General features: G+C 51.2%; 1 protein-coding gene across 2 annotated transcripts in view; it reads right to left on the reverse strand.

The window, feature by feature from the left end:
- MOB2 (MOB kinase activator 2) overlaps window positions 1-27,313 on the reverse strand; it is a 78,267-nt gene that overhangs the window by 17,636 nt on the left and 33,318 nt on the right. Inside the window, exon 1 of one of the 2 annotated variants that reach the window (XM_041773726.1) lies at window positions 17,813-18,171. The exons of the other annotated variant lie outside the window; for it this stretch is intronic. Coding sequence (XP_041629660.1) covers window positions 17,813-18,156 — 344 coding nt within the window. The 5' untranslated portion in view covers window positions 18,157-18,171. Of the gene's footprint in view, window positions 1-17,812; window positions 18,172-27,313 lie in introns of those variants that run through there. 2 annotated transcript variants of the gene reach the window in all.

Raw genomic sequence — 27,313 nt, forward strand, 5'->3', positions numbered from 1 at the left:
CTCTCCTCCCCCCAAGGAGACCAGCCAATGAGGACACGCAGGGGGTGAAAGAAGGGCTCTGGCCTGGCAGAAAAAAACAGCTGCTCCTTTTACAGGCGAAGGCTGGCCAAGTCTGGTTAAATGAGGGAGTGTCTCAATCGTCTTTTCAAAGTGGCGCCTCACGGGCGCTGTGTGGGGTAAGGCCACTGCCTAGGAGACAACCCTTGGGCAGGACCCATCAGCGAGGCCCCAGGGTGGTACCACGTGGCCCCTCTGACACAGAAGGCAGCAGCTCTGCCCCCAGGAGCTCCGGGGCCAATGCCCCCCCCCACCACCACACCCAGCCTGAGCCCAGCCCAGCTGACACAAGAGACCCGCAGGGGCAGGGGCAGGGGCAGGGGCGGGGGTGGGGGTGGGGGGCTACCTGGGCTGGCCACACACCTGCAGGGCATGGGCATGGGCTTGCAGCACACCTACACTCGTACAGCCTTGGAAAGAGAAGGCTGGCTGGCTCCCAGGACGTCCAGAGCAGGCAATGAGTTGGCGCGGGGCCGAGACTGCTCCTGGAGGGCAGACCTCGATAGAAATACCCAGAACTCCCAGTGGGGGTGCAAGAAGCTGAGTGCCCAAGCCTTCTTTGCAGCTGTTCTAAGACACAGGAGGCCACAAAGTACTGAGAAATCAAAGGTCTGAAAGAGGATGGTGCTCTGTTCAGTCCTGGTTTTAGTTCTGGCCACAGAGACAGCGACAGCCTGTCCCCATGCTCACTGAGAAGCCCCACCCAGCCCAGAGCACAGCCAGAGGTCTGCTAGGCCGCTGCACCCAGATGCCCAGGTTCAGCTCTGGCCTCCACTCTCCAAGGCCACATCCCACAAAGCACCCTGCTGACCTTCTCATCTGGCCAAGTTCAACCCAACTCTGCAGGGGCAACCCCAAAGACACTGAAAGGACAGATTAACATGCAACAGCAAAGGGCAGCCTCTGCCCAGCACAGCTGGTGACACTTCCAGCCACCTGTGAGGCAGCGCAAAAAGGGCCCCTCCTCCCTGGCAGAACAGTGCTCCCGTGGCCACCCTGGAGTCAGCATGACCTGAGGCACTCCACTCGCTTGCTGCCTGCCCAGGGTAGAGCCACTAACCAGAAGGCCACACCCGGGCAGGTGGGTGCGGAGGCTCCAGGAGGGGAGGACACAGTGTGTGGGGGCTGCAGTGGAGCATTAGAAGAATACTCCAGGTTCACCTTGTTCCACTGCCTGCCCTGGCATCAGAACCAGCCACTTCTCCAGAAGCCCTGGTCCCTTGTATTGGAGAAGACAAAAACCTGACACCCAGCTGCTGGGTGGTACTTTTTTAGGTCCTCTTTGCTGACAGAGCAGGGAGACGTGCGTGCGCTCACCTACATACCTAAATCACCATTTCTGCGCGCCATCTGCATAATGTTGTGCACATGTTCGTCCCAATGCCCCGGACAGATCCGTCACCCATGGATCACCCCAGCCTCCTCCCCTGGCTTATCTATAACCTCTTGCTCCAACAAGGAGACACCTCTGAGGAGCCACAAGGTTCTGTATCACTTAGTCAAAACCATGACAGCCCGGGTGGCCCAGTGGTTTAGCGCCACCTTCAGCCCAGGGCCTGATCCCGCAGCCCCAGGATGGAGTCCCTCATCGGGTTATGGAGCCTGCTTCCCTCTCTGCCTCTCTCTCTGTGTCTCTCATGAATAAATAAATAAAATCTTTAAAACAAAACCACAGCAGAGGGAGCTCTGCACTGTAAAGGCAGCAAAACCAAGGGGCCCAGCATTCTTATTAATGGTACAGGAAAGTGCAAGCTTCATTTAAAAGCAAATGGGAAAAGCTTTGTGGCTGAGTCCAATGAGATAGAAGAGAGTAAGACAGAATGAGCACCCCACTAACAACCAAACACCCCAGAAAGATACACACAGATGAAGATGATGAAACAGATGAAACCCGTAACCCAACAAATTAGGCAATCTCAGGAATAAAGTGACTTAAAGGAGGATTTGGAGAGGCAAAAGAACTCAAAATAGGAATGAGAAACGAGAGCCCCTGAAATGCAGGCTAACCCAGAAGGAGCACAAGGCCAACTGGCAGGAAATAAGGATGGAAAAAAGTGCTTTTAAATAAAAAAAGAACAAAGAGACATTCACTTGCATGACAGTGGGGTGACAGGTCCCAGGCTGACCTCCACCACCAGCAGCTACAAACTGGGTGAAATATACAAAACAGCAGGTTTCAGGTACTAACTAGACAACTTGCTGGCGGCCCAGGACAGTGCCTGAGAGTAGGGAGCCCAAGGGTGAGCAGTGATCAGTGCCGGCTGGAGGCTGGGGTACAGGCAGGTGAAGCCCACAAAGGCCTTGAAGTCTCGGATGGAGGCAAGGATTGAAGCTGGGGCTGCTGTCACGTGCAGGGCAGGGTGCCAGATGGACTGCGCTGACTAGAGAAGTGATTCCAGGAAGAAGGGACAGAAAACCAGTTAAGCCTCTGGCTGGCCACTAGGCAGAAGACTCACAGAGCCCCTCCATGGGGCCTGGCAAAGAGCAGTTATGGGGAACCATAAGCTCATGGGGTGCTCTGGAGGTCGTGAGGGGAGAAGACAGACATCCCCACTCCCAGAGGAGACCCTGCGTGCACTCCATTGAGGCTCCCCAGGGCCTCGGCTGGCTATGGCAGCCCCACTGGAAAGTTTCTCTAGACCTGCCCTCATCAAGCTCCAGCAAGCCTCAAAGGGTTTCTGCTGAACCAACAGCCAATGAACTGCATCCTCAAATAACCACAGCACTCTTTCAGGAAAGACAAAGAAACCCAGGGCTTTAAAAGCACTTGCCATCATAGTACCTAATGTACGCACGCGCGTGCACACACACACAGGTATGTGAAGCAACAAAAAATGTTACCCATAACCAGGAAAAGTAAGAGTCAACAGAAATAGACCCAGACACAACAAAGACGCTGGAAGTCACGAAGACTTTGAAACTACAACAATAAATACATTAAACAATTCAAGGATTTACAGGAAAGGATGAACATAATGAGCAAAAGGACTGGAATTCTCAAAAGAGACACAGACATACCAAAAAACAGAAATTTCTAGAATTGAAAAATAGAATATCTAGAATGAAATTATATGGGATATACTTAGCTGATTAAAAAGTGAAATAGAAGTTTGTAATAAAAATATAACATTAAAGTTTATAGAACACAGCTAAAAAGCAGGGCTTGGGGAAAATTTAGAACTATAAACACTTATGTTACAAGAAAAGGCTTAGGGACCCCTGAGTGGCTCAGTGGTTGAGCATCTGCCTTTGGCTCAGGGTACAATCCCCAGGTCCTGGGATGGAATCCCACATCGGGCTCCCTGTAGGGAACCTGCTTCTCCCTCTCTGCCTCTCCCTCTCTCCCTCTCTCCCTCTATGTCTCTGCCTCTCTCTGTATGCCTCATGAATAAATAAAAAATCGTAAAAAAAAAAAAAAAAAGGCTTAAAATCAATGACCTACACAGCCACCTTGAGAAGCTAGAAAAAAGACATATTAAACCCAAAGGAAACAGAAAGGACATCATAATAGAAATCTATTAAACAAAACAGACAAATAATGAAAAATTAACTAAACACAAAGGTAACTTCAGAAGCTTAAGAGAACTGATAAATTTCTCAGCCAGACTGATGCAAAAAGGGGAGGGTGTGGGGGTGCAGATGGCCCATAGCAGCCACAGAACAGGACGTGCTGACAAGCCGGGAGATGCTGGAAGGATATGAGGGAATGCTGTTGAGTCCCACACCACTGGGACTGCTGTGAACCACCGAATGCCAGCAGAAATGAGACGGTTTCTTTTTTTTCTTTTTTTTTTTTTTAAGATTTTATTTATTCATGAGAGACACAGAAAGAAAGGCAGAGACACAGGCAGAGGAAGAAGCAGGCCCCATGTAGGGAGCCTAATGTGGAACTCAATCCCAGGGCTCCAAGATCACACCCTGGACCAAAGGCAGGTGCCAAACCACTGACCCACCCAGGTGTCCCTGAGACAATTTCTTTTATAAACATAAGTTACCAAAACTGACACAAGAATAGAAAATTTGGATTTGTAATTTAAAAAAAAAAAAACTTTCTATAAGGAAATGCCAAATGCAGGTGACTTTATGAGTGAACTCTGCCAAATATACAGATGAAATAATACCAGGGCGTTTGGGTGGCTCAGTAGTTAGGCGTCCGACTCTTCCTTTCAGTTCAGGTCACCATATGGTGGTTGTGGGATCGAGCTCCATGTCCGCCTCTGTGCTCAGTGCAGAGTTGGCTTCAGATTCTCTCTCCCCTCCCTTCCTCCCTTCCCCCCCCCCTCAAATAAATAAATAATATCTTTATCTTTTCTAAAGAAAATCTAAAATTAATATCCAATGTTCAGCTGAAAGCCTACACATCCTTCCCTTAAGATTAGGGATCAGGCAGGGATGTTCGCTCTCAGTATTTCTATTCAGCACTGCACTGACAGTCTCAGCTGGGGTAATGAGGCAAAGTAAGAAATAAAACATATAAATATCAGGAAGGAAAAGGATATCTTGTTTGGGAAATAATATGGCTATATATACCAAAAGGTCTGGAAATGCACAAAAAGTCTGCTATAGCTGATAAGTAAATTTAGCAACATCACAGGATGCAAGGTCAATATACAAAAATTCATTTTATTCCTATACACTAGCAACAAATAAATAGAAAACACAAGTTATAAAACTTTTATTTAGTCAGGGAGCCTGGGTGGCTCAGTCAGTCAAGCACCTGCCTTCGGCTCAGATCATGATCCCAGGGTCCTGGGAATGAGCCCCACATCTGACTCCCTGCTCAGCAAGGAGTCTGCTTTTCCCTCTCCTTCCACCACTCTCCTCTACTCCCAGCCCTGCTCATGTTCTTTAATAAATAAAATCTTTAAAAATAAACTGTTATTTACAACAGAACTTTTAAAGTCGAGGAACAGATTTCATCAAAAGTATACGGAGCCTCTCACTGGAAAAAGCACAAAGCGTTGATGAGAAAAATTAAAGACAGAAATAAATAAAGACATCTACCTCAGTCTAGATTAGAAACCTCGATGCCGTTGGGAATGTCAATTTTCCCAACCGGACAAAGATAAAGCACAAGCCTATCACAATCCCAGCAGAATGTGCACATAGAAATTGACAGGGTAATCCTGAAATGTATATGAGAATGCAAAATGACTCATAATAATTAAATGACCCTTACAAAAGAAGAACCACATTGCAGGACTTGCTAATTTCAAGACTTACTTTAAACCTATAGTATTCAAGAAATTGTGTTACTAACAATAAGAACAGCTATATCTATGTAAGTAAAACAGTAAGTTCAGGAATAGATCCACACTTACATGGTCAATTGGACCTCAACACAGATGGTAAGTCAATTCCATGGAAAGGGAAAGTCTCTTGAATAAACACTGCTACAAAATTGGAGAACAAAGAAAAACAACAACAAAACTCAACCCCTACCTCACAGCACAGACAACAGGTAATTCAGGATGGACAAGAGACCTCAAGGTGAAAGCAGAATCATGATGCTTCTAACAGCAGAGAAGACGTGTGCTGCCCTCAAGGTAGGCAAAAATGTCTTAGGACACATGAAGCATTAACCATAAAAGAAGAGTTGATAACATTTCATTAAAATTTAACACCCACCCTCCCACACTCCTATTCAAAATACTATTGAGAAAAATGAACAGGCAAGCTACAGACTGGGAGAAAATATTCATAATACATATACCTGGCAAAAGCCAGATATCTGGACTCTATAAAGCAGTATAACAATTCAGTAATAAGACAACCCAATTTTTAAAAAGGACAAAAGACCAAGGCCCCCAGGTGGCTCAGTCGGTTAAGCATCCAAGTCTTGATCTCACCTCAGGGTCCTTTGTTAAAGCCCCACAGGGCAAAAGACCAGCACACAGCACACTCTACCAAGGAAGCTACTGGTATAGCAGATAAATACAAGAGAAAGTGCTCAGCATCACCGGTCAGTAGGGAAATGCAGCACAGGTCCATCACTGATGAGACTCCACTACGCTGGCTAAAATTAAACACAGAAAGAACCCAAGCGTCAATAAGAAGGCAGAGCAAGAAAACTGACACACCACTGATGAGATAGAGAACAGCACAACTACTCAAGAGAATGGCTGGCAGCTTGTCATAAAGTGAATGTGTCATGTATGCTCTAAACCAGTAAATCCATGCCTAAGTGTTTGCCTATGAGAAACGAAACACGCATCCTCACAAAGGACACAAGAATGCTCACAGCAGCATTACTACAATAGCCAAATACTGCCAACAACCCCAAGGTCCATCGACAGAAGGACAGACTGGTTATAGGCTATTCCTATGACAAATACCACTCAGCGGTCCAACGCCTAACATCACTAATAAGACTCGTCGTATGCTCCACCTCACAGACAGCAGGATGAGAAACAAAATGCCAGAAAGAAAATAGCAGGTCTGCACAGTTCCATTTACATGAAGTTCTAGAAAAGGTGAGGTTAATCTTCGACAAAAAGGATGGCAGGTGCCTCTTGGGAGGGGAGGCAGCAGGGAAACGGGGAGGATGGAACTTTCTGGGCTTGGGGTGGTAAAGCACAGGGTGTTCACATATGTCAAGACTCAGCGACCTGGACACTTGAGATATGGGCATTAGACAGTCTGTAAACTATACACCAATTTAAAAAACACTAAAAGTTTTTATAAAGGAAGAAAGAGCATTTTAGGGAAAGCAGTAGGGAAACCGGAGAAAGACTGGACACCATGCACTGAACCAGTGCGTGTTGGAGCAGAACCACCCACATGGAAGTACAATCAAATCACTGGACCAAAGATACTAAAAACCCTTCCACAAAAAGACTAGCTTGAGAGGGAAACTGATTTTCATCAGACTCTCAATGACTCTTTCTGCTGGAAAGCTGCTGTTACCAACAGCATGTGTGCCCATTCCCAGTCCTTCCGGAGGTCCTACCTGCCAGGGGGAGGGTGTCTGAACATGTGGCCTCTGGGAGGTGATTAGGGGCAGATGAGGTCACAAGGGTGGACCCACGATGGGATCAGGGACCCTAAAAGGAGAGAAAGGGATCTCCATCCCCAGCCCACCAACATCCCAGTTAGCCAGGACCCTGACATCAGATTGCAGAACCGTGAGAATAAAGGCGTGCTGAGGCACCTGTCTGTGCTCTTCTGTTCTGGCGGTCTGAGCTGACACAGCCATGTGTGGTCAATGAGGCACAAGGACAGAAAACGTGAGCCAAAGACTCCATATTTACCCAAAGTGTCTTTCAAGTATAAGTTCTCAACTAGGGATGATACTGCCCTGGGGAATTTTTGGTAATATCTGGAGACATGGGCAGAGGCCAGGGCTGTGCCCCCTGCCCACCCCCCCACCCCCCACCAAGAATCACCTGGCTGCACACAGCACAGAGGTGAACAAGCCTGCAAGTAGGTGCAGATAAGGAGCTCAGGCCCCATGGTGACCACCAGGCCTCTTTGCATTTACATCACTGCTTCTCAAGCTGTTTCCAGCCTAGCAGCAGCAGCACCTGGGAGCCCACCCGAAATGGCTACTCTCGCGTCCTCCCAGCCCTACTGGCCTGGATGCACTACAGTGAAGCAGGCATGTAGGTAAAGCAGCTCCCCAGGCACTTCCGACACAGCCGAAGTGCTAAGAACATCCGTGGATGACCTGTGAGCACCGAGGATATTCTACCTTGAGAAGCAACATTGAACAGGAACAACAAATATCATTCTAAATCAAGTGTAGGAGGAAGGGGAGCAATATTCAAGACTTCTCACAGGAGGAAACCAAAGGGCAACAGCCAGAAGACCCTAGGACTGGGGGCTTTGCAAAGGTAACTGCAGAAAAACCTCAACATTTAAAAAATTTTTTTTTCTTCCAAATTTTTATTTAAATTCTAGTTAGCATACAGTGCAATACTGGTTTCTGGAGCAGAATTCAGTGATCCGTCACCTGCACACCACACCCAGTGCTCAGCACTACACACGCCCTCCCTAACTGCCATCTCCCATCCCATCCCTCCCCCAGCTCCCTCCACCCACCCTGTCTGTTCTCTATCCTTCGGAGCCTTTCATGGTTTTCATGGTTTCCTTCTCTTTTTTGCTTCCCCTATGTTCATCTGTTTTGTTTCTTACATTCTGTATATGAGTGAGATCACCTAGCATTTGTCTTTCTCTGACTGATGTACTTCACTTAGCATAATACCCTCTAGTTCCATCCACGTTGTTGTAAATGGCAAGATTTCTTTTTTTCTGATGGCTGCATAATATTCCATTCTATATACATATACCACATCTTCTATATCCATTCATCAGTCAGTAGTCACCTGGGCTGTTTCTAGAGTTTGGCTATTGTTGATAATGCTGCTACAAACACTGGGGTGCAGGTGCCCCTTCAAGCTTTCATTTTTGTATCCTTTGGGTAAACTCACTAGTACAATTGCTGGGTCCTAGGGCAGCTCTATTTTTAACTTTTTTTTTTAAGATTTTATTTATTTATTCATGAGAGACACATAGAAAGGCAGAGACACAGGCAGAGGGAGAGGCAGGCTCCTGTGGGGAGTCTAATGCCAGACTTGATCCCAGAACCCCGGGATCACATCCTGAGCTGAAGGCAGACACTCAACCACTGAACTACCCAGGAGCTCCAACCTTTTTTTTTTTTTTTTTTAAGATTTTTTGTTTATTCATTTGACACAGAGAACAAATGAGCACACAAGCAGGGGGAGCAGCAGGCAGAGGGAGAGGGAGAAGCAGACCCCCCGCAGAGCAGGGGGACCAATGCCAGGCTTGATCTCAGGACCATGATGAGATCATGACCTGAGCCTATAGCAGATGCTTAAACAAATGAGTTACCCAGGTGCTGTATTTTAACTTTTTAAGGACCCTCCATACTGTTTTCCAGAGTGGCTGCACCAGCTTGCATTCCCACCAGAGTCAGGGGATTCCCCTTTCTCTGCATCCTCGCCAACATCTGTTGTTTCCTGACTTGTTCATTTTAGCCATTCTGACTGTTGTGAGGTGGGATCTCACTGTGGTTTTGATTTGTATTTCCCTGATGCCAAGTGATGTGGAGCATTTTTTCACATGTTTGTTGGCCATCTGGATGTCGTTTTTGGGAAAGTGTCTGTTCATGTCTTCTGCCCATTTATTAGCTAGATTATTTGTGTTTTGGGTGTTTGGTAAGTTATAGATTCTACATACTAACCCTTTATCAGGTATGTCATTTGCAAATATCTTCTCCCATCCCATAGACTTCTAGCTTTGTTGATTGTTTCCTTTACTGTGCAGAAGCTTTAATCTTGATGAAATCCCAATAGTTCATTTTTGCTTTTGTTTCCCTTGCCGCCAGGGACATGTCTGGTAAGAAGCTGCTACAAGGTCAAGGAGGCTGCTTATGCTTTCCTCTAGGATTGTGGTAGATTCTTGTCTCACATTTAGATCTTTCATCCATTTTGAATTTATTTAAAACATCAACATTTCTTAATAATCTTCTTTTTTATTGTGGCAAAATAGACATAAATGTACCATCTTCACAGTCTCTAAGCCACAGCTCAGGGCCACTATACACATTCACACTACTGGTGCAGCCGTCCCCACCATCCGTCTCCAGCACTGTCCATTGTCTCAAATGGAGACTCTGTCCTCCTGAGACACTGACTTCATCTCTCCCCTGGCTCTGTGACCACTGTCCATTCTCTGTCCCCAGGAGACACTAACCCCTATCCCTGCCCTGGCCCTGTGACCACCTTCCACGCTCTGTCCCTGTGAATCTGAAGACTCTAGGAACCTCAGGTGGGTAGAATCCTGTAGGATGTGTCCCTTGGTGTCTGGCCCGTGTCACTCAGCATCACGTCCCCCAGGTCCACCCATGCTGTGGCAGGTGTCAGCGCATCCCTCCTTGTTCAGGCTGAGTGACCGTCCAGCGTGTGGATGGCCCACATTTATCCCCTTGTCTGTCGATGGACACTTGGATGGGTCCCATGTATCGGCTGCTGTGAACATGGGTGTGGAGCTTCCACTCCCGGCCCTGCTCTCGATTCTGGGTAAACACCTACAAGGGTAATTCCTGGATCATACAGTCATTCCATTCTCAATTTTTTGAGGAACCGCCACACTGTTTTCCAGAGCAGCTGCACCAGCTTCCATCCCCTCTAAATGGATGGTGCACGAGGGTCCACCCTCCACAACCTTCCACACGTGGGGTTTCTACTTTCTGTGTTTGTCTTGTTGGTATGGTTGGCAAGGTCTAGGCATAGGGGGTTGGTATGGCTGAGAACACGCTTCATGGTTTGGAGACATAGATGAAGGGGAGGTTCTGGACCTGGATGTGAAGTACCTGTAAGGACACATGCGTCCTCTACATTCCCACCTTTTCTACCTCTGTCCACTGAGATGGCCAAGAAAGAAGACTGGCTCAGAAGTAGAGAGCATGCCTGGTGTCCAGACAATGGCCTGTACACGTAGCTGTCCCTGTAGCAGCCAGGCAGACTCCTAAATACACATTCCAGGTGTGTATCTTGCAGTCATGGGTGGGAAAGGATGGCAGTGCTGCCTGAGGCCAGGAAGGTCACTGTCACCATGACTCAGAACCAGCCTGAAGACATTCCCTGGCCACGTGTGGAGCAGTGGAAGCATAAATCTAAGGACAACAACCCAATGGGTCGAAACAGAGAGATGTTCAAACCTTAACCAAATGATATGTTTTATAGAAACACTTCATTGTTGCCCTCTGGAGGATGGCAAATCACCAAATCTGTATGAAATGAAAGGAAAGAAGTAGCGCTTGTCCCACTCGTTGAGGTGCCCAGTCAGTGGAAGAGGGGAAGGTTTTCTTTCTGGAAGTATTCCATCTGAGCAATGAAGAAGAGAGGTTGGGATGTGGCCTCTGTAACATCTAACAAAGGAGTGATCCTGGGCAGTGGTCAGGAGTGTGCAAGCCAGTCACAGATAGCCTGAGAGTCCAAGCCTCCAACTAGAGGTACACACACACACACACACACACACACACACACACCCACGAGGAGTCTTACCCCCAAATAAGAATTCAATCCAATTAGTGTCTTGGGATAGCTGACAACTTACAGGACACGGGGAGGAATGTGCTAACCTGTGTCCTATGGAAATACCATAAGAGAAGTGGCCTGGTCTCCTCAATGTGACCATAGGGAGGAAACAGAAGGAGCAGAGCCTGCAGACTGAGAGACTAACTTGCTGAGTAAAAGGGAACAGTGCTGTGACAACATCACCCTCTTACACTCAAGCTGTATGGGGTGCCACCACTTAGGGTCTGGTTGAACAGGACATTGGATTCTCTGTACTGTTTGTTCTTGCAATTTCTTGTAAATTTATAATTATCTCAAAACATACAGATAAAGAGAGGGGTATCTGGGTGGCTCAGCGGTTGAGTGTCTGTCTGCCTTTGGCTCAGGGCATGATCCAGGGTCCCAGGATTGAGCTCTGCAGCTTCTCCCTCTGCGTATATCTCTGACTCTCTCTGTGTCTCTCATGAATAAATAAACAATATTTTTCAAAAATGAACAAAAAGATAAAAATAAAATTATAAAACGTGTCAACAAACCACAACATACAGATTCTACTTGAATTCAAACACTAAAAAAAAGTTGTAAAGAACCTAGAGAAATATGAACATGGATTGGATATTTAATGTTATAAAGGACTTCTCCTTTGATATGATAGCAAAATGTCCTCTGTTTAAGGAAAAGCAGCCCTCTCCTGTCACAATGTCCAGAGTTTGCTTCAGAGTAGCTCAGGGGATGGGGTAAAGGTCAGAGAACAGGGAGGGATCCCTGGGTGGCGCAGCATTTTGGCGCCTGCCTTTGGCCCAGGGCGCGATCCTGGAGACCCAGGATCGAATCCCACATCAGGCTCCCGGTGCATGGAGCCTGCTTCTCCCTCTGCCTATGTCTCTGCCTCTCTCTCTCTCTCTGTGACTATCATAATTAAATTAAAAAAAAAAAAAGAGAGAGAACAGGGAGATTAGGGTCATACAAGGTGTGAGTTCGGAAACAGGGCTTAGGGCCACGTGCCACGAAAACCTCACTTTGAACTACACACTCATTTAAAATCTGGACATGAATCCAGCCTCCAGCCAAGAGACAGGCTTGCCCAGGAACACCTGGGCTTAAGTGGTCCAACTTAGTGGAACCCTTCATCAGTGTGCTGGGGCATACTTTTTTTTAAAAAAGATTTTATTTATTTATTTACTCATGAGAGACACACAGAGAGGCAGAGACACAGGCAGAGGGAGAAACAAGCTCCCTGTGGGGAGCCCAATGTGGGACTCGATCCCAGGACTCCAGGATCATGACCTAAGCTGAAGGGAGATGCTCAACCACTGAGCCACCCAGGCATCCCAGCTGGGGCGTACTCTTAAAGCAAGGTCTAAGAACAACTACTGGTGACTGCTGTGACTTCTCCAAGACTGCCAGGCATGGGGGGAGGGAGTGTTCCACTACCGAGGCTGTGTCCTGTTTCCTCACACCCAGGCCCACGTCTGATTGGCCTGGGTAGGGACGTCTATTCCTCCGGAGAAGGCACAAAGGAGATAAGCACCCTCGGGAGTTGTTCCTCTGACCTGGGTGGGGAACAATCCAAGTCTTGCTCTTTGTGTGGGCCACCAGGAGCTTCTGGAAACTCACCGGTCCTGACTTGTGCAGGTGCTCCATTGGTGGTCCTGTGCTGTGGCAGGGTGGGAGTCCGGCTGTCCTGCCAGGCTTGGCACTGTGATCACTGGGTGGCCGGGGGTGGGGGTAGGGATGTGGCCGGAAGCTCAGTTGGACCACAGGAGCAGCCGGTGTGCACCCCGCCCCTAAAACACACACTGCACTGTGCTGGCCACCGAAGGAACACATGAAAACAGGGCTCTCCCAAATCTAAGGGCCACCTTTCTCTGCCACTAAAGTGCCCATGGTGTTTACACACTGAACAAAGCAAGTCTGCGGGAATAAAAGCAGTTTCAAAGCTCACTCAGTTTTGCTAACTATGCACACCTTTTAAACCAGAAGGTCCTCAAAAGCAGAACTTCCAATCGGGGCCATCTGCCCTGGACAAGGTGGAGTAACAGGGACAGGATTCTACCTCCTGCTTGAAACAATAGGACACTGGATCAGATGAGTGATAGCTTTCAAGATCCTAGACACGGGACAATAAAGCACAAGTGACCACGGGGACAGGAGCAGACAAGGTAAGTCTGCACCACAGGGGGACCCTGAGTTGAGGAGTCTCCACTGGGCATCTGAGGAGGCCAGAGAAGCCAAGATTGGGGGGCAGGGCACCCAAGAGGAGAGGGCTGTGTGGATGTGCTGAGGGCCCCATGGTGTCCTTGGCTGAATACCAGCCAGAGTGTGTGTTCAGGGGAACTACAATGGGTGGGATGAGCCACCTGGGAGGGGTAGAGGGACAGTCATCGAGGCTCATGAAGGGCTGAAAGGAGTCCCTTTGCCACGAGCCAGAGTGGAAAAACTTAACCTACAGTATCAGGAGTAATAAGAAGTTTAGCATCAGCAGTGAGGAGAATTTGCTCTGCATGAAATAGCGCCCATAATTCCAGCAAACAAAGAACATGGACAAGAACTGAAGAGGATCAATTATTTCCAAAGGGAGACCAAGAAACACCGCTCAAGAATAGGTATAAACATACAAAAACACGTGGCATCAAAAAAGGCAGAGCTCACATGGTCTTGCAGCTAGTCGGGAATGGCAAGTCTTCAAGGAAGAAGGAAGATGTACTCCATTGCTAAGAGTCAAGCAATTGACTGAAAAAGACCCCCAAAATGGCCAGATAACAGAATGAGAACACAACGTGAAGTCAGCACAACCTCATCCCCCATCTGTTCCAGAAGCTGGAGGAAATACTTAGCACATTCGAGAGAGACAGAGAACGTTTGTTTTAAGGATCCAAACTGAATTTCTGGACATAGAAACTACAACATTGTGAATGAAAAGTGCTCTGGGTAGGATTAACAGCCAAGTGAATGCAGCCAGAAAAAGGATGAATGAACCTGAAGACGTGGCAAGAGAGGCTATCCAAAATGGAACCTGGGGACTCTGAAGCCAGAAGCAGGCCTCCTGGGAGCCCACAGCACCCAGCCAGCTGCCTGGGGACAAGCCACAGGCCATGGGACCCCCTCTGAAAGCATTTGCCTGACACAGGACTTGCATTTAGAATGTTCCATGCCCCCTATGACTCAACAAGACAAATCCCAGTAGAAAATGGGCAAAAGGTCTGAGCAGATCCTCCTCACCACAAAGCAAAATCTGCCCTATTAAAATAGATGCCAGAGGTCATTAGGTCCCGAGGAAAGGCGGACTACATCTGCTGGAGCCAATGCTTTACTGCCTTCGATGGGCTCCAACCGCAGAACTGCACCCAGAGCTGACAAGGAGCGAGCTCCTGGGCTCTCACACACTGGCTGGCATCATCACTTGGTTCAGCAGTTTCTTAAAATGTTAAACATAACGCCTGTCGTACCACCCAGGCAATCCACTGAAGAGAAAGTGCGAGTCTGTACACAGACCTGCACACGTATGTTCAGAGCAGCTTTGCCTGTGACAGCCAGCATGAGAAACAGCCTCATGGCCACCAGCAGGCGGACAGATGGGCCAGCCGAGGCCTGACCGTGCCATGGAGGAACGCCCTCCTGACACACACAACCACATGGGCGATTGCAGACTCGTGCCAAGGGGACTGCGAGTCTATACTTATAAGTGAGTTTCACTTATAAGTGGCTGGAAAAATGTCACTAATCCATGATGAGAGGGGCGTACCAGGGTCACCTGCAAGGGGGTGATGGGTGGGGTCACTTCGTTGACTGTGGAGAGGGATCCGTGGCTGTGCATGTGCACACACATACACGAACACTTACAAGATTGGACCCCTCCAGTGAGTCACGTACAGCACAGCAGTCGATGACAAATCCCACCACGCCTCCTCGCTCCACCTGTCCTGACAGGCTCCCTGAACTCGCCTGTCCTTCCTGCATGGTCCCTCCTGTGTCCTCAGGAGACATCCACCTACCAGTAGGTCCTCAAGGCTATCTATAGAGTGCATCAATGGGTAGGTCTGCCCTGGCTGAAGCCCCCTGGGCTCTCACTGTAGGACCGCAGTGGCCCCTTCAGTATGCTCTTTCTGTCCCAGGATGCTGCCTGGTGCTCCCTCACTCACACAAGGGCTGGATGATGACGCTAAACACATGGACCTGCCTGGAAGGGAGCCCCATCCTTAAGACACAATGTTGCCCCGGGGAGGGCTAATGCAGCAGAAGGGCACCCATGGCATCTGCCCGGGGGCTAGGGTCCTCTGGGCACAGGTGGATGGTCCATCCAAGGTAACCAGACTCCAACAGGCCCAGTGCCAGGCAGTGTAAGTGCCTGTGACACCTGCTCTGGGTCAGGCACTATGACATGGACCACACAGCTGTGTGCTGCTCCTGCCTCCTCCAGGTGCTCCACCAGGACCCTGTCTCCTCTCCTGGCTCCTGCAGGTTGCCTCCAACACCAATACCATAGCAGGACTGGAGTGACAGGGCCCAGGTGCCCCAAGTACACCACCATAGTGAGCCAGCATCACACAGATGCCTCCTGCCGCAGCAGTCAGACCCCGGCCAGTTACTGTGCACACTCACTGCTCCCCCAACGATGGGAGACACAGGGCAGCCACAACAGAACAGGTATTCTGCCTGCAAATGTGGTGGGCGCCAGGAGGGAGCAAGTGTGCTGGGTGGGCACCATCCTTCCGCCACCTCTCTCATAAGCATGGACGGAGCGCCAGTCAGTGCCGGGCTGGGCTGAGCTGCACAGGAGTGAATTGATGGCTCTCCCCACTCCCAGGAAAGGCCAGCTCACGGGGCTTGGGTTCGTACTGCTTCCTTGGTGCTACATTCCACACTTGGAGAGCATGCCTGGCACAATGAAGGCACACAAAGAATATGTGCTGAGACAGGCAGACCAGCAAGGAGTTAAATAAAGAAGAGAGGACAGAAAAAATGTCTCTCTGATGTGGTCACTCTGGAGAAGACCTGTACCCCATCAGCACTTTGTTGCCTGCCACTGAAAACCCCAATCCTCCCATTGCACACAGGCACAAGTGCATTCTGCTTGCCACCAAGCTGAGGCCTTGCAGGCCACCAAGAATGCTTGTCCTCCCCTGGAGGCCAGGAGCCCTGGGTGATGGCCACAGGGAGGAAGGCCTGACACTCAGCCTCGGGAGAGTCCAGGAGTAAGCAGCAGCCTCCCAGCAGTCCGCACACCCCTTAAATGGCAGAACAACCTGAACAGGAAAGCACGTGTGCTGCTTCCCAATTTAGGGGAGATGGCTTCACCCCCTACCCTCCAATGTGAATTGCAGGCTCCTGGGGACATCTGACTTTGAAATGTGAACACTGTAATTCTGACTTTCTGGCACTCTCTCCATGAGCCAACACCTACTACAGGCAGTGGACATGCAGCCAGGCTGAAGGTGCCCCACACGTAGAGCAAGTTTAACCACATTTTGGCACTGGGCTTGTTGCGGGTACACCTGGCTTCCCCACACTGCTACGCAGCCTCAGGTAGAGTACTGCTCCCTGGTAAATGAGACCACCTCCTCAGGGAGCCTGTCCAAGGAGCACGCATGGTTTACATGTGGTATGTGTGTTGGGGGGAGGGCGCTCTGCCCACACTCACTGCTTTGCACATTCGTGCCCTTCACTCACTCAACAAAAGTGCACTTGCACCTCGTGGAGCTCTGAGTGGGGCAGTGAGCAGGCTCACCCAGCCCCAAACACATATGTGTATCCGACCCCAACATGCTGTGGGGAAGGGTCCAGATGGGAGAGGGTTGATGGCTGAGGAGTTGGGAGGGCAAGGAAAAGAAAGGTCTGTGCAGGGAACAGCACACACAGATCCCTGGAAAGAAGAGTGTGCAGAGGAGAGATCCTACCCCTAAGAGAGCCATGTGGAGAGGGCTAAAGACACAGGAGGCAGTGAGGTTGAGATTTGCACTGTGCCTGAGGACTGTGGGAACCTCCAAAGGCTGTGAGTGAGGGAGAGCCATGCCCAGAAGCCTGACTTGTATAGAGAAGGTAGTAGGGCCAGTCTGGTCTAGGCTGGCAGGACGAGAGAGGCAGGGGGCAGGAGCAGGTGTGAGCATGGGGCTCAGCTAACAGGGCCACACCCAGGCTGCCACATAGCTGCCCAGATGCCCTGGGTGACCACCTGTGCTGGCACTGTCACCTCAGGTCCTCAGCCTAGCCCAGTGACCCTGACAACCAAGGCCCTGCCCTGAAGACTAGGATGCAGGACCCTCCCGTCCCTCCTACGCCATCCAGGTGCTGCCCAGCTTGGCCATGCCTCCAGAGCTCAATGATGCGCTCAGCCAACACCGCACGGTTCCAACGGCGGGTGAGCCTCCCCACAAATGGCCTGACGTCCCAACGTCCCCAGAGCACAGGTGTCCCACGCACCTCCTCACGCTCAGACATCTGTACCACCATGGGGACAAGCATACAACTAGCTCGACTTCCCTGCCAGGCCACCTGGGGGAAGGTGGGCATCAGAGTTGCCTCCCTGCCATCCTGCTGCTCCAGGTTTCCAAGGTGGTGCTGTCCCCAGGAGGGGCAAGGGCAGCGCCGGCCAAGGTTGGCCAGGACCTGGACAGGGTGTCAGAGCCATTCCCCACAGGCCTCATGCCTGGAGGGAGCACTCTCAGGAAGAAACCCAGCACGGCTACTGCTGACTTCAGCAAGCACCCGCTTACCAGACCTGCCGGAGAGGCTGCTCTCCCTCCCTCCTTCTTCTCAGAGAGCCCACAGGAATGGAGGCACCTCCAGGACAAAGAGAAGAGCTGGGTATCTCAGAAAACAAACATTCTGCCTCAGACCTTGGCTCTACAGACTGCAGGGCAGATCCCACCGTCAGCCAGAGGCACAGACACCACTGCACAGACCAGTGCCTACAGCAGGTAAACAGCAGGGTCCCCAGTGTCTCGGGAGGCTGTCGGAAGGAAGGAGCCGGGTTGTGGGAAGAGCTGGCCCCTGAGAGCGGCTCCTCTGGCAGGATATCCTCTCCAGTGTTCCAGGCCTCTGACCCTGCCCACCTCATTGGGAAACAAGGGAAGACACGGTATTCAGTTCAGGGCACAATGGCATCCCAGGTGGACTTTCTGAAGAAAAGAGAAAGCCTTCACATCACTGAGACGTCAAGGTGGAGAGCCCCAAATCTCCTCAGATGTCTGAAAGGCCAGAGACAGAATTAATCTTATTTTAAAATCCAGAACAGCTGGCTTAATGCTGGCTACCAGAAGGAGCGCAGTCAAAGCAGCAGAACATCTCCACACCAGAACTCCCTGGATGGTGTCCTACGTACACGATCTCAACAGGTCCTCCTAACCCAGCAAGGTGACCAGAGCAAATAGTTTCATACCCATTTTATACCCAGAAAACCAGTGATGAAGATGATCTCCACAAACTCCTTAATGACATTACAATAGGCAGATGCCACATGCACCTATGGAAAAATGTTATCCACAAACCTCCAATCGAGTGGGCAAAGAAAGCTTTCCGGCAGTTAACCCACCTGCGTTTCCTGCTTTTCTTAAGAGTCTGGACTGTCCAGCCCACACATGGACATCTCCAAAGGAGGCGAAGCACAGTGTGCAAAACACAGTGTGTGTGTATATTCGCATATGTGTGTGCACAAGTGTATGTATATGTATGAGTTGTACGAGTGCATGGGAGTTGTGCATACGTGCATGAATGTGAACATATGAGGGTGTGCCTATGAGTACATGTGAGTTGTGTGAGCGTGTATGAGTGTGTATGTGGGTAGTTGTGTGTACAGGATGTGTAAGTTGTGTGTGCACACATGTAGCCAGCCACTGGCTCCTGCCCTCGCCTCCCCAGCCAGTGACCCTTGCACTGCTGGGCCGCGCCAGCCCCTAACCACGCTGTAAGCACAGGAGCTCATGCCCACCTCGGGGCTGCAGTGTGCCTGCTCTCCCTGGACTCCTTCTCCTGACCTGTGGGGTTCTGCTCACTTGTCACCTCCTGGAGACAGACACTCCCCCATGCCACCACAGTCAACCCTCACCATTCCCCTCACTCTCTGCTAGCACACAGCATCTGGCACATGGTTTACTCATCACTCCCCCTGGGACCACACCAGGACCACATCAGGAAACCAGGGTGTCACCAGATTTGTTAATGGCCATAACAAGCCCAGGACCCAAGTACTCTCTCACTTCTCCCATGAACTGTTTTCCTGGCTATGACTTCATCTTGTTATCTTCCCAGGGAGCTTATAACACAACTTTCAGACAGAGTTTGATGACATGCCTCTGGCACCAGGACGTGCTCCTGACAGCCTTCCAGCTGAGGTGAAGGGTCACAACAATGCTAACTTTACCCTACCCTTTGTCTACTTTCCTGGCATTTCTGTCAAACTGGTACAAGAAGCAATACTACTTTCAAAAAACTGGATGAGCTCTGATGTCTGGGCAAAGATAAGGGACCTGGTAACCAGGCTCCTGGCTGGCTCAAGTGTTTCCACTGGTGACATATCCATGTCCCAAGAGGGTGCAAAGGACAGTTTTGGAGAATGGATCCTTAAAGCCTAAAAGCAACCCTAGTGAAACAGTTGGCATCAGAACTCCTCTCTCCTTGCCTCCCAGCTTCACCACATGCACACCTGCTAGCTCCAGAGAAGGACACAGAAAGGTGCTCAGCCCAACCTGCGTGCCTGACCCTGGCCCCCCAGGAGCTCGCATGGCAGACAGAAAGGGGCATGTGCCAGACTGGACAGTCTTCCAGGAAGCAGCAGGAGCAAGACCTCAGTGTCACATGTAGAAAAGCCAGTTGAGGAGAGGGCAGTCCATAGAAGACAACAACGGACGAGCTAGATCTCATCAAAAGTAAGGATGTCTGTGCCTTAGAAGACTCCAGTAAATAATGGAAAGTCAAAGCCACAGACTGGAAGGGAGGATGAGCAAATCGCAGAGCAACACAGGACCTTCATCCACAACAGATAAGCACTCTTAAAACTCAACAGTAAATTTGAGAAGACACTTCCCCAAAGAAGGAAAGGAGGGTGAGAATCACGTGGGCAGCTGGGAAAACACAAGGCAGCGCCACTCCCACGGGGTGGGGGGCCTGTGTACTAACAAGGGCTGAAGAGGTTGCAGAGAAGCCCAGTACTGATGGCAGGAACGGGAGGGGCTGGTGCCTCAGGAGCAGCACAGTCCTCCCAGGTCATGCGTGCACCCCCTGGGTGACCCAGAAAGTCTACCGCCTGTGTGGGGTGACGAAGACGGGACTGGGACAGTTCACAGCAGCACTGCTTATGATCACCAACCACGGGAAGCAACCTGAATGTCCAACAATGGCGGGTGGCTAAGCAAACTTGCCTTATCTGCAGAAGGAGCTACAGCTCAGCCACGACAAGGAACAAGTACAGATACACACAACAACCTGGATGATCTGACTGGCCCCCATCACACTGATCTGAGGTGTGTACACACAAACATCATCACATGCCAGCAAGGAAGCAGGAGCTCCTGCCTGGGACACGAACCACAAGTCCCACACAGTGGAGACTGCAGGAACCCATGCACCAAAGTGGAGCGCTACAGGGTTACAGTCACCTTGTGCACGATCTTGGATCAGGAGGGGTGGACAGGAAGGACCGTGAGGGCTTGTGTGCTGCCCCTTCCAGGTTCTGGCAAGGTGGTCTGGTAATCTGAAAGCCACACGCAGGCACACTTGGAACTGTGCTCTCCCCATGTGGGATGTGGTAATGAACTTTTCACACGGAGTGTCTGTGATCCCGTCTGTATAGGGGCAGCAGCTACCTCTTCTCAGCCCCTTTTTCTGCACAACTACTATATAAGCACGAGTGGCTCTGCTCACATTAGGGGAGGGTCCGACCCACTCAGCTACCTGTAAGGCCCAAAGAGAAGCCACCAGAGAACCAGCCAGCCTGCAGCGTCAGCTCCACAACCCCTCCAGCCCTAGTGAGCCCCCCATTCCCAGGGCCGCATCCAGGGGCCCAGCAGCCCAACAGCAGGCACACCCACCACATCAGGCTCCCCCCTGGAATGTAAGCAAACTTTCCACGGAAGTGAAGTTGCTGCTGCTGTTAGTGGAACCGACTAGGGAGGGACCTGAAGAAGACTTCTGTTCTCTTGGAGAGCCAATGTCAGGTGGTCACCACCCATGCAGGGTCAGAAAGAGGGAAAGCTGGAGTTGCCACACAACTGAAATTCGGCTGGAACCAAGCAGACAGCACTCAGGGAACCCTCATCACAATGGCCATCAAAGGCTTGAGACAGGAGAGGAAGTGGACTTGGGGCTGGGAGGCAGCAGTGGCTTCGGGGCAGGTTTTCTGTGAGAGCCACTGGAGCACAGGCTGACACGGTCCCTTGCAGCCAGTGGTCCCCACTGCACACAGTCCAGGACACAGAGGACAGAGGCACAATCCCACCCATAGCAGCCAGCTGCCCCTGCACACCAGGACTTGTGATGTGGCTCAGCACGAGCCAGGCCAATGGGCCCTCACTTGGCGCACCCTGAGCTGGGCAGAAAGGGCCTCCGTGTGCTTCCTTGAGACCTCACTGGGCCAGGAGCTCCATGCACACAGGAGGGGAAGGAAGGAAAAGAACAAGCCATTGGAGTCCTGGGGCTCAGCGACCCCACCCCATTCCTGTTCCCTCTGGCACCAGAGGTGACATTGTCTAGGGGTGACGCCAGCAGTCAAGTCCACAGCACAAGCAGCCCCCCTCAGCACACTGCAATTGCCCTCCAGGTGTCTAGACATCCCCGTTCTACAGAGACAGAAAGCAAATCCAGATCTGACACAGGAAGCCTGCTCCAGAGCCTTTGCTCTAGCTACACCCTACCCCTCAAGAGAGGACAGGCACATCCGGAAAGGAGAGAAGCTTATTTCCACACTGGCCTAGAGCGGACTTGTCACAAGCGGCCTTGAAGCTGGCTCAGAGGCAAGTCAGCTCCAACTTCCAAGGGCAAGGGTCTCTGCCTCCCTCCTAGCCCCAGCAGCAGAGGGAGGACCCAAAGAGGGAGAAAGCCCAGAACCCACCATTGCCCCACCACTGCTGCCCCACTACCTGACACCACAGAAGAGAAACGCCCAACACATAATACCTGCGTCCTTCACATGGAAAAGAGGACAGCCTGGCCCCCTTTCGACGCTCACCCTGATACTAGCACCTGAGTGGGCACCAAATCCACCATGACAAGGCAAAGATGTAAACACAGGGGTTGGAGCAGGGCTAGGGCCAGGCTTGGGCCCATGACCCAGTAGGGCTCACCTTGCATTCCTCACATACTTGCCCAATACCCCCTGTAAACCAGCCTGAGGTGGTCAGGGAAGAAGCCGTGGGTGGCAGGCGAGGAAGACATGTAGGGGTCAGGCTGGAGGTCAAGTGCTCTCCTGGAAGCCAGCACCAGGGTAGCCCTGGATTACTAGGTCACCGGGGAGCAGGTCTGAGGCCAGGCAGAAAGAGCTGCCTGGACAGGAGGAGGAGGTGGGCTGAGGACCACACAGGGCTGGGCGCCAGGGTATTAGCACACATCCAGAGAGCAGAGAAATACACCAGCACACCACCAAAATCCTGTTCCAAGTTCAAGTCAAGCCAAACTCCAAACAATGAAAGTGGCTGTTGAAGCCTGCCTAGTCATCCCGCCTGGCCCCCAGCCACCGCTGACCACAGAGGGCAGGGGCGTCCAGGCCGCGTGGCAGCCACCTCTGGCAAGTCTTCCCTCCTGACCCCCACACTGGCATCTGCCAAGACAAGCGCCCGCTGGCCTGGGCATAAGCAAGGTGGCCTGCTCGTGGCAGGCTGGCTGGGACCCACAGATTCAACAGCACCCCTGTGTTTAGTGCAGCAAAGTCGATGTGCCCCAGCCCTCCTGGCCCACGTCAGGGGCCCAGGCAAGTGCCAGACATGATAGTTCCAAACCAGCACTAACTCCCCCAGGAGAGTACATGGGCTCAGGAAGGCCAGTCTGCTCAAGGCAGACATAGGTGACCGCCTCTCTTTACCTCCCAGCCTCCACAAGCCCAGCAGGCACACAGCCCAGGCTGCCTAAGAATAGGGCAGTGTGGGTCCCACCATGTCGCCCCACCCTCCCTACTGCTATAAAAGCCTGGGCTGCAAGATTTAGCCCGTGCTCAGTCCAGGAAGGAGGCTCAGAGGCCACAGGGGAGGGGAGCAGAGCAGTGAGATCCTGCCTGTGCCTGATCCCTTCCAGTGCCCTGCATGCCTGTTCCCCTGCAGGTACTTCAGTACAAACACGGGCAAGCTTGCCCCTCTCCCCAAACACCGAAATACAAGCAAAAACAGCCTTGTATTAGAAAAGTGCCAGAGGGAACCAGAGGGGCACTTCTACATCACGGGAGACAGATGGAAGCTTCCAGAGAAGAGGGTATCCCAAGACAGGCACAGGCCACAGAGCTGGAGGGGGGACAGGGACAAGCTCTCCCCCACAGCACCCCAGGCCCACAGGTCGCCCCAGTGAGGGCACAACACAACCCTGTACAACACAGCTTAGGAGTACTGTGGGTCTAGGGAGGACACAGGGTCCCACCGAGCTGCTCCAGAGCTTCACAGCAAAGCCAGTAGGGCACCTGGGTTATCCCATTAATAAGGCAGGAGGGTCAGAATCCCCCAGAACTCTGTCCACACGAGAGCACTGCCGGCAGCCACCCTGTGGCCAGGCACCATCCAAGTCCCAGCCCTGAGTGCTGCAGAGGGGATGACTGAAGCTGTGCTGGGAAAAGGAACCCCTCCCTCTCCCCTTTCCCCTCCCCCTTCCGGCTGCTGTTTTCTCCTCAGAGATGAGGACAAAGGCATCAGGCATGGGAGTTCCAGAAATCAAGAGCAAAGCCAGAGTCTGACATGCCAAGGCCCATACTTCAGATTCCTCAGGGCAAGGCTCAGAGAAGCCATGGGGAGGAGACATTGAGCATAGCGCACTGGCCTGGAAACACTGGCCTCCTGCCCTGGCACCTCCTGGGCATGGAAGTAGCTTGAGGCCCCCATGGCTACCCTGAGGACCCCCAGCCCCAGTCCTCAGAGGGCTTGCCTGTTCACCTCCCTTCTTACCCAGAAGCCCCCCAGAACTCCCATCTGCTGAGAAAGCTCATGGACACCCCATGTGATGTGTGCCCCCACCAGTGCCCATGATGCCAGCCTGGCCCTGGGGACACACATACGGCCACCCCATAGCCCTTGTCTGGCTGTGTCCTCAGCCTCAAAAAGCCTTGGAACAGACCCTCACTCGTTCCTACAAGTCTTGGCCCAAATGTCACCCAAGATCCTCATCCTCCAAAACTCAAAAGGCACCCACCCTGCAGTCTTCCCCCTGGTTCCACTGGGTCTACAGGAGCTCAGTGGAGTGGGAAACGGGCCTGTCCTTTCCTGCGACCACCTCAGTCAAGAGAACTTGGTCCATCATCAGCAGTGATGTTAACACATGCTCCCAAATGAATTAATTCCTAATATGCAAATCAGAACACTTGCAAATCAGTAAGAAAAACATGACAACCCCCCCACCACAAAACAGCAATAATGGGCAAAGACAAAAAACCATGCAAAGAGAATTTTAAAAAACTATAAATGGTCAATAAACATAAGATCAATTTCCCTAACCCAGAAGCAACCCCACAGAAGACAAGAGGACTTTTTTCTGCTTCTGATCAAGGACAAGGACAGCCGATGCTGGGAAGGCTTCCCCGCACCCCCCACTTCTCCCCACCCTCCCACCCCCACCCCGTGCAAAGACTGCCTCACAAAATGTTCCGGAATGCACGATACGAAGACCCTGTGACCAGAAAGTCTACTTCTAGGAATTTATCACCAATACTCAAACTCAGAACAACTTACAAATAAGGAAGCAGAATGAAGCCCTGCTTGAAAACTGAGATGCTGGGAACTGCCTAAATAAGCCTGTGCCCATGGGGGCCTGGTTAGTAAACCGTGGTACGTGTCTACAGGGCATGCGCCAGAACAGATGGACCATGGCACAGGGACGCTGGAAGGTGATGGAAGGTGTCACCTGGAATATCTGCGAAATTTCATGTGGATTTCATTTCATTTATGATTTTATGAATTATTGGCATTTCCCATATAATCAGAAGGGGGGGAAAACTGTAATTTTAGAGAAAATTATACGTGAAAATGCCAAGAAAAAAGATGCTAATAAAAGGTGATTTTTCTTTCCATGTCCCCAAATGTCCAGTTATCTTGCTTTTAGAATTCAAAAAAAAGTCATTACCTAGAACCCAATAAAGACTTTAAAAAATGAGGCACAGCTAAACATTTAGCAGTTTCCCCAAAAGGGAAACACACACTGGGTACCCCACGACAATGCCCCTCCTAACTAACCCCAAGGGGCAGAAAGACACAGCCATGGCCACACGAGGACTTCCAGAGGCGCTGAAAGGAGCTCTAGCCACAATGGGAAGACGACCCCCCCAGCGGCCACCAGCTGCAGAATGGAGTCACCCTGTCGTGGCGGCCACACTGCAGACTGTGCTCCGCACTCCAGAGGAACCCATTCCTGCTCCACACACAGCAGGTGACCTCGAGGCCCAAGGAGAGACCCAGACAGTACCCAGGACAGGCTCTGTGGGCACAACATGACAGCAGCATGGCAAGGAGGGTAGTATCTGAAAGGAGAGACATGCCAGCAGGAGCCTAGCCCCCATGACCCTGAGAAGGGTCAGGTATGGGTGCTGTCCCCTGACCACTGATTACACACACTCAGCTGTGCCAGGCCGACCTGACCCACTGGTGGGATCCATGGCCGAGAAGACTGCCACCAGGTTGAAGGGACTTCCATTACAAGCAGCTCACGGTGACCTCCGGGGTTGTGGGTGCACCTCCTCTGCTGTTCCTGTCTCTTCCCAAAAACATGTCTTCAGAAGCCAGCAGTATGCACAGTGAGGAAGAAGGGACAGGACGGAAGGAGCAATAGCCAATGCCACTCACCCAGATGCAGGTAAGGGGACTTTCAGAAAGCCAGCAGCCAGGAATTATTAATTGGGAAGATTAGGAACAGGAGGCCAGGGTCCAACCCCACAGGAACCTGAAGTGCCCTCACAACCTACCCCATGGTCTCCTGTGGCCACCCTGGCAGGAAAGCGTCAGCCCTGCTCTTCAGCCCTGGGAGGTGCCTGACTCTGATCACACCTGCTCCCCCTCAGCACCAGGTCTTCTCAGAAACTTCCAAAAAGGGGGTAGATGGAATTAATCCTTTTTTTTTTTTTTCAGAACCTGGGAGTGAGAAAAGACTTTTATCCTAAACCTCGAGTGTGACGCATGGTTGTCTGATGTGAAACCCACGGTGGAAATCCTTTTCTGACAGTATCTTGAAGACTATTTTATTTCTGGGTTGGAATTTGTGTTTGTATTCCTGGTGTTTTGTTTTGTCTTGTTCCTCTCTCTGGAAGTTCCAAAATGTTGTGGGAACAGGGGACCTCCCTGTGCAGGGCACTGGACGAGCCTACCGTATGTGAACTCACGGCCCGCAGCTCTGGAAATATGCCAAACTGCGTTGATAAAGCCTGCTTCCTGCTCTTGCCGCAGCTCCTCTGCTTGGGTGCAGATATCCTCATGCTTATTCTCCTGGGGTCCACCCCTGACTTTCTGTTCTACTTGCAGGCAATGCACCCAACTGTACCTCTTATCCCTTGGCCTTTTAATTTGCTCTTGCATTCCTAATTTCCAAGCATTCTTTTTAATTCTTGAGTTGCTCCTTTTCTGTGCATCTACTCTTTTGGGGGCACACAGTCTTTAGCCTCTGAGGAGCTGAGTGGTGTTCTGCTCAGAGTGTGGGCTCTCTTCCTTCTGGGTCTGATCCCTCTCTTGTTCAGGCATCCATCAAGGTGCCTCAAGTGGACCCCTGGCTGTCCACTCTCTTTGTCCACCAAATAGCGCATCGATGGTCCCATGTGCTTTGATGGGGGCCATCAGACTCCCTGGAGGGAGCATGGGGACGCCCCTATGTTAGTGTCTGCAGGCCTTCTCTTTGGGGCTGCTCAGATTCCCATTCTTCTACCTGGAGGGTGGGGTCCTGGAGACAGACAGGAGAATGGGGTGGGGGATCTCAACACCATGGCTGCAGGATGTTCTCAAGGCTCTCCTTGCCTGATGGTGGCCCCAGTGCACAGTCCTGTGACTCAGGCCCTTAGGAGGGACAGGGATGTCCAGCTGCTTCTGAAAGACCCCTTGGGAGACTCCTAG

Source organism: Vulpes lagopus, chromosome 11 (assembly GCF_018345385.1).
Source record: "Vulpes lagopus strain Blue_001 chromosome 11, ASM1834538v1, whole genome shotgun sequence".
Classification (NCBI taxonomy): Eukaryota; Metazoa; Chordata; class Mammalia; order Carnivora; family Canidae; genus Vulpes; species Vulpes lagopus.